This window comes from Microcaecilia unicolor, chromosome 8 (assembly GCF_901765095.1).
Source record: "Microcaecilia unicolor chromosome 8, aMicUni1.1, whole genome shotgun sequence".
NCBI classification, from domain to species: domain Eukaryota; kingdom Metazoa; phylum Chordata; class Amphibia; order Gymnophiona; family Siphonopidae; genus Microcaecilia; species Microcaecilia unicolor.
In genome coordinates this window covers 8781772-8795303 of record NC_044038.1, presented here as the reverse complement: position 1 = coordinate 8795303, position 13532 = coordinate 8781772, and the positions used below count along the sequence as shown (strand labels likewise).

The window sequence follows — 13532 nt, the reverse complement described above, 5'->3', positions numbered from 1 at the left end:
GGCAGAAAAACTTACAAAACCCCTTCCTTAGCATACAAACAGCGGTGCAGGTGGTAGGTTGCTTGCCTACTGTACCCACGACCTGAGTTTGAACCCTGTACTGGCAGGATTTCTGTCAGGTAGCCAGCCTCTGGCCACTTTTGCTCAGTAAATGAGTACCCAGTCTTAGCCAGGGGGTAAAGATGGCTGGGCAAAGAAATGGCAAACCACCTCACTAACAGTCTGCTAGGAAACCATCATGCAAATGGCAGCCCTCGTGTCAGTCGTGATTTGGCACTTGTTTACATGGGACCACCTTTACCTGTACCTGTTTTACTGAGATTCAGTCACTGCTATGAGATCTATGGCTTGTCATTATAGTCAATTCCTGACCCAGTGGGCCCAAAAGTCCCTTACTTATCAATGAGGTCAGTCTTGTTCCAAGTCCAGCACTCTTAGGCCTGTCTCTAGAGTCAGCCCTGCACCTCTGGAGCTGCGGCTCTAAGGCCTATCAACGGGGTCAGTCCATATTCCAGGATCCAGAGCTCTGAAGCCTGTCACTAGAGTCAGTCTTTGACTTAGATCTGCAGCTCTGAGGACTGTCACTGAGGTTAGTCCCATTCCCACAAATCCAAAGCTCTTGAACCTGTCAGTGTCTCTGAAGTTAGTCCCTGCCTCCTGGTCCACAGCTCTGTCAGTGTCACCGAGGTCAGTTCCCACCCCATGGTCCAGAGCTCTAAGGTCTGTCAGTGAGGTCAGTCCCCGTCATTTGGTTCACAGCTGTCAGTGTCACTGAGGTCAGACTCCGCCCCCTGGTCCTGAGCTCTGTCAGTGTCACCGAGGTCAGTTCCCACCCCCTGGTCCAGAGCTCTAAGGTTTGTCAGTGAGGTCAGTTCCCGTCATTTGGTCCACAGCTCTGTCAGCGTCATGAGGTCAATCCCTGTCCCCTGGTTCAGGGCTCTTGGACCTGTCAGTGTCACTGAGGTCAGTCTCCGCCCCCTGGTCCTCAGCTCTGTCAGTGTCACCGAGGTCAGTTCCCACCCCATGGTCCAGAGCTCTAAGGTCTGTCAGTGAGGTCAGTCCCCGTCATTTGGTTCACAGCTGTCAGTGTCACTGAGGTCAGACTCCGCCCCCTGGTCCTGAGCTCTGTCAGTGTCACCGAGGTCAGTTCCCACCCCCTGGTCCAGAGCTCTAAGGTTTGTCAGTGAGGTCAGTCCCCGTCATTTGGTCCACAGCTCTGTCAGCGTCATGAGGTCAATCCCTGTCCCCTGGTTCAGGGCTCTTGGACCTGTCAGTGTCACTGAGGTCAGTCTCCGCCCCCTGGTCCTCAGCTCTGTCAGTGTCACCGAGGTCAGTTCCCACCCCATGGTCCAGAGCTCTAAGGTCTGTCAGTGAGGTCAGTCCCCGTCATTTGGTTCACAGCTGTCAGTGTCACTGAGGTCAGACTCCGCCCCCTGGTCCTGAGCTCTGTCAGTGTCACCGAGGTCAGTTCCCACCCCCTGGTCCAGAGCTCTAAGGTTTGTCAGTGAGGTCAGTCCCCGTCATTTGGTCCACAGCTCTGTCAGCGTCATGAGGTCAATCCCTGTCCCCTGGTTCAGGGCTCTTGGACCTGTCAGTGTCACTGAGGTCAGTCTCCGCCCCCTGGTCCTCAGCTCTGTCAGTGTCACCGAGGTCAGTTCCCACCCCATGGTCCAGAGCTCTAAGGTCTGTCAGTGAGGTCAGTCCCCGTCATTTGGTTCACAGCTGTCAGTGTCACTGAGGTCAGACTCCGCCCCCTGGTCCTGAGCTCTGTCAGTGTCACCGAGGTCAGTTCCCATCCCCTGGTCCAGAGCTCTAAGGTTTGTCAGTGAGGTCAGTCCCCGTCATTTGGTCCACAGCTCTGTCAGCGTCATGAGGTCAATCCCTGTCCCCTGGTTCAGGGCTCTTGGACCTGTCAGTGTCACTGAGGTCAGTCTCCGCCCCCTGGTCCTCAGCTCTGTCAGTGTCACCGAGGTCAGTTCCCACCCCATGGTCCAGAGCTCTAAGGTCTGTCAGTGAGGTCAGTCCCCGTCATTTGGTTCACAGCTGTCAGTGTCACTGAGGTCAAACTCCGCCCCCTGGTCCTGAGCTCTGTCAGTGTCACCGAGGTCAGTTCCCACCCCCTGGTCCAGAGCTCTAAGGTTTGTCAGTGAGGTCAGTCCCCGTCATTTGGTCCACAGCTCTGTCAGCGTCATGAGGTCAATCCCTGTCCCATGGTTCAGAGCTCTTGGACCTGTCAGTGTCACTGAGGCCAGTCTCCGCCCCCTGGTCCTCAGCTCTGTCAGTGTCACCGAGGTCAGTTCCCACTCCATGGTCCAGAGCTCTAAGGTCTGTCAGTGTCGCTGAGGTCAGTCCTAGACCCCACTCGAGCTGTGTCAGTGTCACTGAAGCCAGTCATTGTCCCCTGATCTATAGCTCTGTCAGTGTCACTGAGGTCAGTCTCCGCCCCCTGGTCCTCAGCTCTGTCAGTGTCACTGAGGTCAATCCCTGTCCCCTGGTCCGACCTCAGCTCCGTCAGTGTCACCGAGGTCAGTTCCCACCCCATGGTCCAGAGCTCTAAGGTCTGTCAGTGTCACTGAGGTCAGTCCTAGACCCCACTCTTGAGCTGTGTCAGTGTCACTGAAGTCAGTCATTGTCCCCTGGTCTATAGCTCTGTCAGTGTCACTGAGGTCAATCCCTGTCCCCTGGTCCGACCTCAGCTCCGTCAGTGTCACCGAGGTCAGTTCCCACCCCATGGTCCAGAGCTCTAAGGTCTGTCAGTGTCACTGAGGTCAGTCCTAGACCCCACTCTTGAGCTGTGTCAGTGTCACTGAAGTCAGTCATTGTCCCCTGATCTATAACTCTGTTAGTGTCACTGAGGCCAGTCTCCGCCCCCTGGTCCTCAGCTCTGTCAGTGTCACTGAGGTCAATCCCTGTCCCCTGGTCCGACCTCAGCTCCGTCAGTGTCACCGAGGTCAGTTCCCACCCCATGGTCCAGAGCTCTAAGGTCTGTCAGTGTCACTGAGGTCAGTCCTAGACCCCACTCTTGAGCTGTGTCAGTGTCACTGAAGTCAGTCATTGTCCCCTGATCTATAACTCTGTTAGTGTCACTGAGGCCAGTCTCCGCCCCCTGGTCCTCAGCTCTGTCAGTGTCACTGAGGTCAATCCCTGTCCCCTGGTCCGACCTCAGCTCCGTCAGTGTCACCGAGGTCAGTTCCCACCCCATGGTCCAGAGCTCTAAGGTCTGTCAGTGTCACTGAGGTCAGTCCTAGACCCCACTCTTGAGCTGTGTCAGTGTCACTGAAGTCAGTCATTGTCCCCTGGTCTATAGCTCTGTCAGTGTCACTGAGGTCAATCCCTGTCCCCTGGTCCGACCTCAGCTCCGTCAGTGTCACCGAGGTCAGTTCCCACCCCATGGTCCAGAGCTCTAAGGTCTGTCAGTGTCACTGAGGTCAGTCCTAGACCCCACTCTTGAGCTGTGTCAGTGTCACTGAAGTCAGTCATTGTCCCCTGATCTATAACTCTGTTAGTGTCACTGAGGCCAGTCTCCGCCCCCTGGTCCTCAGCTCTGTCAGTGTCACTGAGGTCAATCCCTGTCCCCTGGTCCGACCTCAGCTCCGTCAGTGTCACCGAGGTCAGTTCCCACCCCATGGTCCAGAGCTCTAAGGTCTGTCAGTGTCACTGAGGTCAGTCCTAGACCCCACTCTTGAGCTGTGTCAGTGTCACTGAAGTCAGTCATTGTCCCCTGATCTATAACTCTGTTAGTGTCACTGAGGCCAATCCCTGCCCCCTGGTTGAGGGCTCTTGGACCTGTCAGTGTCACTGAGGTCAGTCTCCGCCCCCTGGTCCTCAGCTCTGTCAGCGTCATGAGGTCAGTTCCCACCCCATGGTCCAGAGCTCTAAGGTCTGTCAGTGAGGTCAGTTCCCGTCATTTGGTCCTCAGCTCTGTCAGTGTCACCGAGGTCAGTTCCCACCCCATGGTCCAGAGCTCTAAGGTCTGTCAGTGAGGTCAGTTCCCGTCATTTGGTCCTCAGCTCTGTCAGTGTCACCGAGGTCAGTTCCCACCCCATGGTCCAGAGCTCTAAGGTCTGTCAGTGAGGTCAGTTCCCGTCATTTGGTCCTCAGCTCTGTCAGTGTCACCGAGGTCAGTTCCCACCCCATGGTCCAGAGCTCTAAGGTCTGTCAGTGAGGTCAGTTCCCGTCATTTGGTCCTCAGCTCTGTCAGTGTCACTGAGGCCAGTCTCCGCCCCCTGGTCCTCAGCTCTGTCAGTGTCACCGAGGTCAGTTCCCACCCCATGGTCCAGAGCTCTAAGGTCTGTCAGTGAGGTCAGTCCCCGTCATTTGGTCCACAGCTCTGTCAGCGTCATGAGGTCAATCCCTGTCCCCTGGTTCAGGGCTCTTGGACCTGTCAGTGTCACTGAGGTCAGTCTCCGCCCCCTGGTCCTCAGCTCTGTCAGTGTCACCGAGGTCAGTTCCCACCCCATGGTCCAGAGCTCTAAGGTCTGTCAGTGAGGTCAGTCCCCGTCATTTGGTTCACAGCTGTCAGTGTCACTGAGGTCAGACTCCGCCCCCTGGTCCTGAGCTCTGTCAGTGTCACCGAGGTCAGTTCCCACCCCCTGGTCCAGAGCTCTAAGGTTTGTCAGTGAGGTCAGTCTCCGCCCCCTGGTCCTCAGCTCTGTCAGTGTCACCGAGGTCAGTTCCCACCCCCTGGTCCAGAGCTCTAAGGTCTGTCAGTGAGGTCAGTTCCCGTCATTTGGTCCTCAGCTCTGTCAGTGTCACTGAGGCCAGTCTCCGCCCCCTGGTCCTCAGCTCTGTCAGCGTCATGAGGTCAATCCCTGTCCCCTGGTCCGACCTGAGCTCCGTCAGTGTCACCGAGTCCCCCTGTCTGTTTGTCCGGCGATCCGGGGCCTCTCTCGGCGTTGGGGATGCGCAGAGTTCTCAGTCCCCATCCTCGGACCCCTGTCACCTCCCCCAAGGCCAGGCCCGGGGCCCTCCTCGGTACGTGGGTGGGCGGGGAAGAGGAAAGGCTCCTTACCGATACACTGGCCCACGGGAGTGCTGAACGGGTTCCCGAGCAGAAACTCCATCTTGATGACAACAAACAATCGTCGGCCGCCCCTCTGTCAGGCTCTCTTTCCCGAGGGGGAGGAGCCACCGCCGAAGCGCAGCCCACTCGAGCCGCCAATTGGACAGCTCCAGCAGCCCTTCTGCCCGATTGTTCCTCATTGCACGTCCGTCACGCCTTGTCATTCTCGGACCCCGCCCACCGCACGTAATGGAATTCCAATTCGTTATTTTCCCTGTCCGTCACCTTTCTCGAGCCCCCGGTGTCTTTTCTCATTGGGCTTTAGTATTTCTTTGGTCGAAGGCTCACGCTAGAGAACGCGCCCGACCAGTCCGGGGTGTTTCCCACATTCCGATTGGTGAACACCGCGGCTGAGTCTATGAGGTCACAGACACCTGGAGTTCTGATTGGCTAATGATGCAGTTTTCTTTTCTTTTCTGTTTTGGATCATGTTAATACTTTTATTAAGTTTTACACGTGTTATTTTTAAATCTATCTATGAATCGGTAATACATTTCGGAGTTTTTATTTTCTGCTCTACATTTGCCTTTTTTTTTGTTTGTTTTAATTAAAGGAAACCTGGTCACGTGACGTGTCTCTTAGCGACGGCGCGACGCTGCTGCCTGCGGCCTCCTCTCTCTCACCGGAAGCAGCGCGAGCGACCGTCCCTCATCCACCACCTGAGGTCGCGGGTCCAACACCGGGCCTGCTCTTCCCGGCCCCCCTTTCCTGGAGACCTCGCTTGCGTCACCTGGTTCTTCTTGTTGCTTCTTAATAATACTTATCATTTTTAGAACGCTCCTGGACGTACTCAGGGACAATAAGGGCAAGTCTAGACTTGGACGCGTAAATTATTATCTGTGAGTTGTGCGCGTGACAGTCAATGCTCCCCTCCCCCACATGTACTACCAATGTGAACGCCCACCTCGCAGGTACTATCAGGGCAACTGTATCTACAGCAAACCTTCATTTATACATGGTGTGCATAAATGCAGATTTTGGCCTCATAAGCACATGCCCTAAGCGCTAATCTGTAAGTGGTGTAGCGTGTATTGGGACCTGGTGCACAGGGGGAGGAACACGGGCAGGACATGGGCATATCAGGCACCAATGTGCGCATATTATGGATTACTATAAAATGTGCGCATTGAATGGCGCATTTACTTATACGTCGACTTAGCATAAGTAGGCATGCCTTCTTTTTGGCGCACGAATGCGGGATTTGTGCTGGTATTCTATAATTGCATCAGGATGTCTTGATGCCATTACAGAATTAACACTTCCTGTGCTGCGTCGGGGCACCAGAAATGAGGTGCCGGTTTACAGAATTGACCCCATGCCCCTTGCATATGTAAATTTACAGAATGCCAGCATTTTTGCAGGCAAGTTTACATTTAACACACATATGTGGCAGCAGTTCACCTAGGCACGGGAAGGGTGGGGGGGGACGGACGACAATATTCCCCTGTCCCAGCCTCAGAAGATTCTGTACCCTCTATCTTCTGTTTCTCAGGACCCTGATGATTACCGTGATAACCCATGTCCCAGCACACGGGAGCAGGAAAGTGACAGAGTGAAGGAAGAACAGATGCAGGAAGGTAACGGGGGCGGGAGGCAGTGTCCCAAGTGTGTGTGTGTGGGGGGGAGGGGTAGCAGCGGCAGCATGGGGGGGGGGGGGGCTGGCTGTGGTGGCCCTGGTGCACATAAGTGGCATAGCATATAACTGTAAAGTGGGGGATTCACAGGAGTGGAGTGTCGGAGTGACATGGGCAGGGCTGCCCCTTAGGCATGCAACTTAGAGAACACAGCAATTTACGTGCACTCTTGGTGCATTTAGGCATCCACAGTTACTACAGGTTACGGTTACAGCTGGTGTAACTGCGGGCGCCTAGATTTTAGGTGCAACAATATCAGGTTTGTAAGCATTTATAGGTGAATAACTCTTCTGGGCAAAGCTACCCAATGAGTAATTCCCAGGTTCCGTTTACAGAAGTCTGGCTAAGCCAACTTCCTAGCTCTGTCCAGGGGTTATATATTATAAAGGAACCTGGCTGTTCTGGGCCTACACCAGAACTTTTCTTCTGTTAGAGAGAACTGGAATAAAAGTAAAGTCACTGCTGTGAAATATATTAATTTATTATATAGGTAAGAAAATAGAATAATACACCCTACACTACAGCTCAGCTGTACAAATGTAGCTCCCTTATGCTGATAAGCAACTGTAGAATGTATTGTCTAACTAAAGCACTGATATCACTGGTTACTAGGTTATTACACAATCCTGATTAGTAATACTGACTAGGTCATGAAGTAATACAGTTAGCAGCACATCTTCCTGATCACAAAGTTCTGTCTAACCCGCCTTTGCTGAGGTAAGAACCCACTAGCTAATCCCCGACTACAGGAAACAAATCCCTGTAATTCTCACCGAGCTGACCCTAGGTGGTCTCTCAGATGAAGTGGACACAGGTTTTTCCTTTTAGACTCCAGCTGTTTTCCACAGCGAGTCCCCGTCTTAGGAAACAGCACAGGCTCTCTGCAGCATGCAGGATTACAGTCTCTCTGGCCGGTAGAGCTGAACCAACAGGTACTTTCTTCAGATGGTCAGTTCACAAGGTTGTGGACCACTTCAGGTCTCGCTGGTCTTCTTGCCAGCTACCCTTCTTCCAGTAGAACCAGACAAATTCTCCCTTGCTTCCTTCTCCTCTGTCTGTCCTTTTTCTCTGTCCTTCTTCTGTTTCCCGCTCTCTGGCCCCTGATTCCCAGGTGACCAGACAGCAACCAATCAGGATCTTGTCCAGCTCCTTCCCTGAGCAAGAAAAAAACCTTTTTGATCTTCCAGTTGGTACATTGGTATGCATTCCCGTCTCTCGCTGGCACCATGGCCTTACCCCCTGTAGCTCATCAGGGAGGTGCAAGGGTCAGGTAGCCCACTGCATATCCTTGAGTTTTTCCAGACCTGCCAGTTATTTACCACAAGCAGAGCTCTGCCACAAACAGAAAGTTGAATCTGCTTGGTCACTGAAGTGCAGGGTCTTAGTTCACAGACTCCATCTTGACATAGTTGTATACACAGGCTGAGATCAGCAGAGTGAGGCTCACAGGGAAATAGCCCTACAGGTTACTTTAGTTTTCTATAATGGGATCCAGGTGCCCAGATGCAGTTATAGAAATAGGCTCTCGCCACATGGCATTGGGATGCCCACTTATAGAATTGCCCCCAATATAGCCCTGCCCCAAAGAGCTTTCAGTCCAAGTAGGTACCTGAGGAAATGGAAGATAAAGTGTCCTACCCAAGGTCACATTGATGGCAGAAGCAGGATTTGAACCTTGGCGTCTTTGGTTCTCAGTACATTGCTTTAACCACTAGACTGCTTCCTGTTATACAATCTGTTATTCCCACTTTCCTTTCTTTTTCTCCTTTTTTCACTGAGAAATTAAGATGAAAAAATACAAATTTCCTTAGCTTAGCACAGATCAATCCAGGACTTGTGGGTTATGCCCATCTGCCAGTAGGTGGAGATAGAGGGCACTGAATTTAACTGTGCCTTAAGAGCCAGTCTATAGTGAAACAACGCAGGTTCGTCCTCTATTTAAAAAAACAAACAAAGCAGGTCCTTCCTTAATTTAAAAAAAAAAAAACAAATCAGGGAAACTGCCAAGGGAGTTTTACTGTGTCAGCTAGTTTGCATCAACAGAGGAGCTTTCGGTGCCTAATTTGGGGGAGGGGTCCTCCAGGGAATGAGTACTTGTCTCCCTGCATTGGGCGCTCTAAGGATGGCAACTCCTTCCGAGGCAGTCAAGCTCTGCTCAAAATGTAAGGCGCACAAATTTCCATCGAGGCAGTGTTCCTAGTGCTTGCCTGCACCATGTTGGCAGCAGGGTTCTGAGGGGAAGTGCTGCGACTGCCAGGCCCGAGTTGGAGCTGGGAGTAGAGCAGGAGCCGCAGGCCATTTCCTGCCCAGGTTCGCAGCTTCCTTCAGCCGGTACAAGACCGGCCACCATTTTGTTTTACCACACAGATCTCCTGGAGTCAGGGTTAACACTTCGTTGTCCACCGTCAGCCCTTCTGGTGCTACAAACACCAATGCTGTTGCCTTTGCTGGAAGAGAGCCCATTATCTCCCGACTTCGTTCTGTTGATGCACAAGGCATTCCTGATGAAAAGGGCCAAGCCAGCCATGACTTCATTGCCTAGTGGCCTTGCTCAGTCTCAGGGGGATGTGGTTCCTTCTTTCAAGAGGCTGAGGTTTCCCAGGCTGTGGACTCAGAATCCATGGTGTCTGAGGCCCCTTCGGGGCACCCTTTCTCTCTTTTGGCTGGTTGCTCAGATCAGGGGTTACCCTTGGAGGAGGGTGAGTTCCCACCAGATGAGGAGGATGATCCCTCTGTGGTCTAGATGTTCCAGAAGGAGGCACTCACGTTCTTAATAACTCGTTCCCTGGAAGTCCTGGATATTTTTTCTAGCATCCCAATCTTCTTCTGCGCCCTCTCACTCCATCATGTCTGGGACCAAAAGACCCCCCCAAGACCTTTCACATCCAAGAGGCCATGTAGGAGCTTATTTCAGCCCAATGGAGTACACTGGATTCAGGGATGAAGGTGGCTTGTGCCATGACTTGACTCTTTCCGCTTCTCCCTGAGGAACTGGAGAAACTTAAGCTGTCTGCAGTTGATTCCTTGGTCACAGCAAACACAAAAAAAACAAACAAACTACAGTTCCTGTGCAAGGGGGAACAGTTTTCAAGGACATTCAGGATCAGAATATCAAGGCCATTCTGAAGATGGCATTTGAGGTCTTCAGGCCACAGTGTCTGGGTCTTAAGTGGCCAGGGCTTGTCTTAAGCTTGTCCAGCAGGCGGCTGATGCCTCAGTGGATGAGGACCTAGATTCTCTGGAGTTGCCTAGTCCAGAGGCAGGTCTGGCCTACCTGGTAGACAGTCTTTATGACATGCTTAGGGCCTTGGCAAAGCAAATTTTGTTGGCGGTGTCCGTACGTCATTCGTTGTGGCTTTGGAACTGGTCAGCAGATGTTGCTTCTAAATTCATTCTTACTAAGCTCTCCTTTTGGGGCAAACTCTTGTTTGGTGAGGATTTGAAGCATTTGGTAAAGGATTTTGGGAGAATCTAAGTCCCATCATTTGCCTGAGGATCCGCCCAAGCCTTCTTACTGTTCTTCCCAGGCTTGCCCACGTTTTCAGGACTCCAAACGATACAGACCGGGTCGTTGTTCAGTGTTCTCCAAGTCCCACTTACAGCATAAGCAACCTTCCTTTCATTTATTTATTTGCTGCATTTGTATCCCACATTTTCCCACCTATTTGCAGGCTCAATGTGGCTTACATTATATAGCAATGGCATCACCATTAACAGAGTAAGAGGTTCAGCATATTGTTACAATTAATATACAAGAATAACAGGTAGGTAGGGTAAATAAAATGACAATACATAACATACAAGTGAGAGTAGGAAAAATGTAATGTTCAATAATGATAATATGATAAAATAATCAAATTAGAAGGGATCAATATTGGTTGGTTCTGGTATAGATTAGGAAACAAGTCATTAAGGAGGATTCTTTTAGTAAGTCTCTTGGAACAGGTACGTCTTCAGTAACTTCCAGAAGGTTGACAAGTCGTGCTTAGTTTTTATAGTATTCGGTAGTTTGTTCCATAATTGTGTGCAGAGGTAGGCGAAGCTAGATGCATGTATTGATTTGTATTTAAGACCTCTGCAATTGGGGTAGTGGAGGTTTAGAAAAGTACGTGATGAACTTTTGGTATTTCGTGTTGGTAAGTCAATTAGGTCTGACATATATGATGGGGCCTCTCCATGAATGATTTTATGAGTTAAGGTGCAGATTTTGAATGCAATTCGAACTTTTAATGGGAGCCAATGTAATTTTTCTCTAAGAGGTTTGGCGTGTTCATATTTCGTCTTTCCGAATATGAGTCTGGCTGCGGTGTTCTGGGCAGTCTGGAGTTTCTTAATGGTTTGCACTTTGCATCCTGCATAAATGGAATTGCAGTAATCCAGATGGCTCAGTACCAATGATTGCACCAGCTTGTGGAATATCTCCCTTGGGAAAAAAGGTTTCACTCTTTTAAGCTTCCACATTGCATAAAACATTTTCTATGTAACATTTTTTACATGGCAATCAAGGGTAAGATTTCGGTCAATAGTAACACCCAGGAGTTTCAGGGTATCTGCAACAGGAAGAGTGTGGCTTGTAATTGGTCTTGTTATACTGCGATGAAAGGATAAGACATTGCATCTTTTCTGCATTAAGCTTAAGCTGGAATGCATCCGCCCATGAGTTCATTATTTGGAAGCTGTTATTAATTTGGTCTGCAGTTTCTGATAAGTTCTTAAACGAAATATATATCGTAATAATGTCATCAGTGTAAATATACTGGTTTAGGCCTTGATTGGATAGTGATCTGGCCAATGGTAGCATCATTAAGTTAAAGAGAATCGGTGAAAGCGGCGATCCCTGAGGCACTCCACATCCAGGTCTCCATGGTGATGATATGATCGACTTAGATATCACCTGATATGTTCTTGCGGTTAGGAAGCTGTGAAACTAATTCAATACATTTCCACCAATTCCAAAGTATTCTAGGATGTTTAAAAGAACACCATGGTTAACCATGTCAAACGTGCTGGACATATCGAACTGGAGGAGGAGAACATTATTGCCAGTTGCAATAATTTGTTTGAATTTAGTCAGGAGTGTTATAAGAACTGTTTCAGTACTATGATTAGCACGGAATCCAGATTGGGATGCATGTAATACTGAGAATTTGCTTAAGTAATCAGTAAGTTGTTTAGTTACTAGGCTTTCCATTAACTTAACTACAAGAGGGATGGATGCAACTGGGCGATAATTGGTTATATCATTTAATTTTTTCTTCTGATCTTTTGGAATTGGTGTAAGTAGGAAAGAATCCATGTTGGAGCATGTGGTTTAGGTAGGATGTGAGGTCTGTTAGGAAGCGTTGAGGGGCAGATTTTATTAAGTGACTGGGGCATGTGTCTAGTTTGCAATGGGATTTGGTGAATCTATTGATTGCTTGGGTGACTGTGTCCTCCATTAGAGAACTGAAATGCAGACAAGAGGCCTAGGGGCCAGTCCTCCCAGTCTATTAATGCTGCCTGCTCCTCCTAATGAAGCAGTCCAGGGTCCCTCCTTGGGTGTTTGGATAGGTGGCTATTTGTCCCAATTTTACTAGGAGTGGGCTCAGATCACTACGGACCAGTGGGTCCTGGAGATCATTCGGGAGGGCTACAAACTGGAGTTTTGCCCTCATCTTGCAGATTTTTTTCTTGGAGCCCCTTGGCGTCCAAAGAAGTGGGCCATTTGTGGTACCCTAAGGGGGCTCTTGCGCCTGGGAGCAGTGGTTCCAGTGCCTCCTGAAGAGGAAGATCGGAGCAGATATTCCATCTATTTTGTAGTTCCCAAGAAGGAAGATACCTTTCATCCCACCCTGGACCTCAAGCGGGTGAACAAGGCCCTGCGGGTGTCTCCTCTCCGGACAGAAACACTTTGTTCGGTGATAGCCTCAGTGTAGCCTGGGGAATTCCTCACCACTCTAGACCTCAAGGAGGCTTACTTTCACATCCCCATTTTCCTCTGCATCAGCGTTTTTTCCTTTTTGCAATTCTGGGGAAGCACTTCTAGTTCAGGGCCATGCCATTCAGACTCTTCATGGCCCCTAGAACCTTCTCCAAGGTGATGATGGCGGTGGCGGCGGTGGCAGCTTACCTTCATCAGGGAGTCAGAGTCCATCCTTATCTGGATGACTGGTTAGTCAGGGATTCTTCTTACCAGGCCAGTTTGGAGGCAACCTGTGAGTTGGTGTCTCTTCTTCAGTCAGGAAAATATCCAATGCATTTTACAGGCTTCAAACACACTCTTTTTTCACACCCTTGTTCTGCTTTTGGGGTCCAGTCTTCTCCATCGGGATCCCTTTCCAATGGAGACTCCATCCCGCTTTGGTCTTATGGCCTGGCTATTGAGTGGTCTAGGCTGAGATAGAAAGGTTATCCTGAGGATGTGATTACGACCCTCCTGCAGGCCAAGAAATGCTCAGCATCTACAGCCTATGCTCGGTTGTGGAAGGTGTTTCAGACATGGTGCCAAAAGAGGGCGATTTCGCCCTTTCAGGCTTCTATCTCTTAGCTTCTTTCCTTCCTCCAAGATGGGTTCAAAAAGGGTTTGGCCTTGAACTCCTTGGGAGTTCAGGTGGTGGCATTTGCTTGCTACAGAGGTCGCGACTCATCTGGGTGTTGTCTGTTTTCTGTGGAGATTGAATCAATTGCAGCCACCCCTTCAGCCAGTAAGTCCTCCATGGAATCTTAGCCTTGTGCTGAAGTCTCCAGAGAGCTCCCTTTGAGCTGCTGAATGGAGTGTCTCTTAAGGCTCTCACCCTTAAGTTGGTCTTCTTGATGGCCACCACTTTAGCGAGGAGAGTTTCTGAGCTTCAGTCTTT

The 13532-nt window shown here is 50.4% G+C and overlaps 2 protein-coding genes across 5 annotated transcripts in view; one reads left to right on the top strand and one right to left on the bottom strand.

Annotated features, from left to right (window-relative positions):
- The window catches only part of TOM1L2 (target of myb1 like 2 membrane trafficking protein), a 112302-nt gene extending 107215 nt beyond the window's left edge, over window positions 1–5087 (bottom strand). For all 3 annotated transcript variants that reach the window (XM_030211338.1, XM_030211335.1, XM_030211336.1), the window contains exon 1: window positions 5012–5087. In XM_030211338.1, coding sequence (XP_030067198.1) covers window positions 5012–5063 — 52 coding nt within the window. In that variant the 5' untranslated portion in view covers window positions 5064–5087. The remainder of the gene's footprint in view (window positions 1–5011) is intronic.
- A 747-nt stretch (window positions 5088–5834) lies between these two features.
- The window catches only part of DRC3 (dynein regulatory complex subunit 3), a 62203-nt gene continuing 54505 nt past the window's right edge, over window positions 5835–13532 (top strand). Inside the window, exons 1-2 of one of the 2 annotated variants that reach the window (XM_030211156.1) lie at window positions 5835–5901; window positions 6555–6639. The gene's annotated coding sequence lies outside the window, so the exon portion shown is untranslated. The remainder of the gene's footprint in view (window positions 5902–6554; window positions 6640–13532) is intronic. The other variant, XM_030211157.1, reaches the window with a different exon arrangement.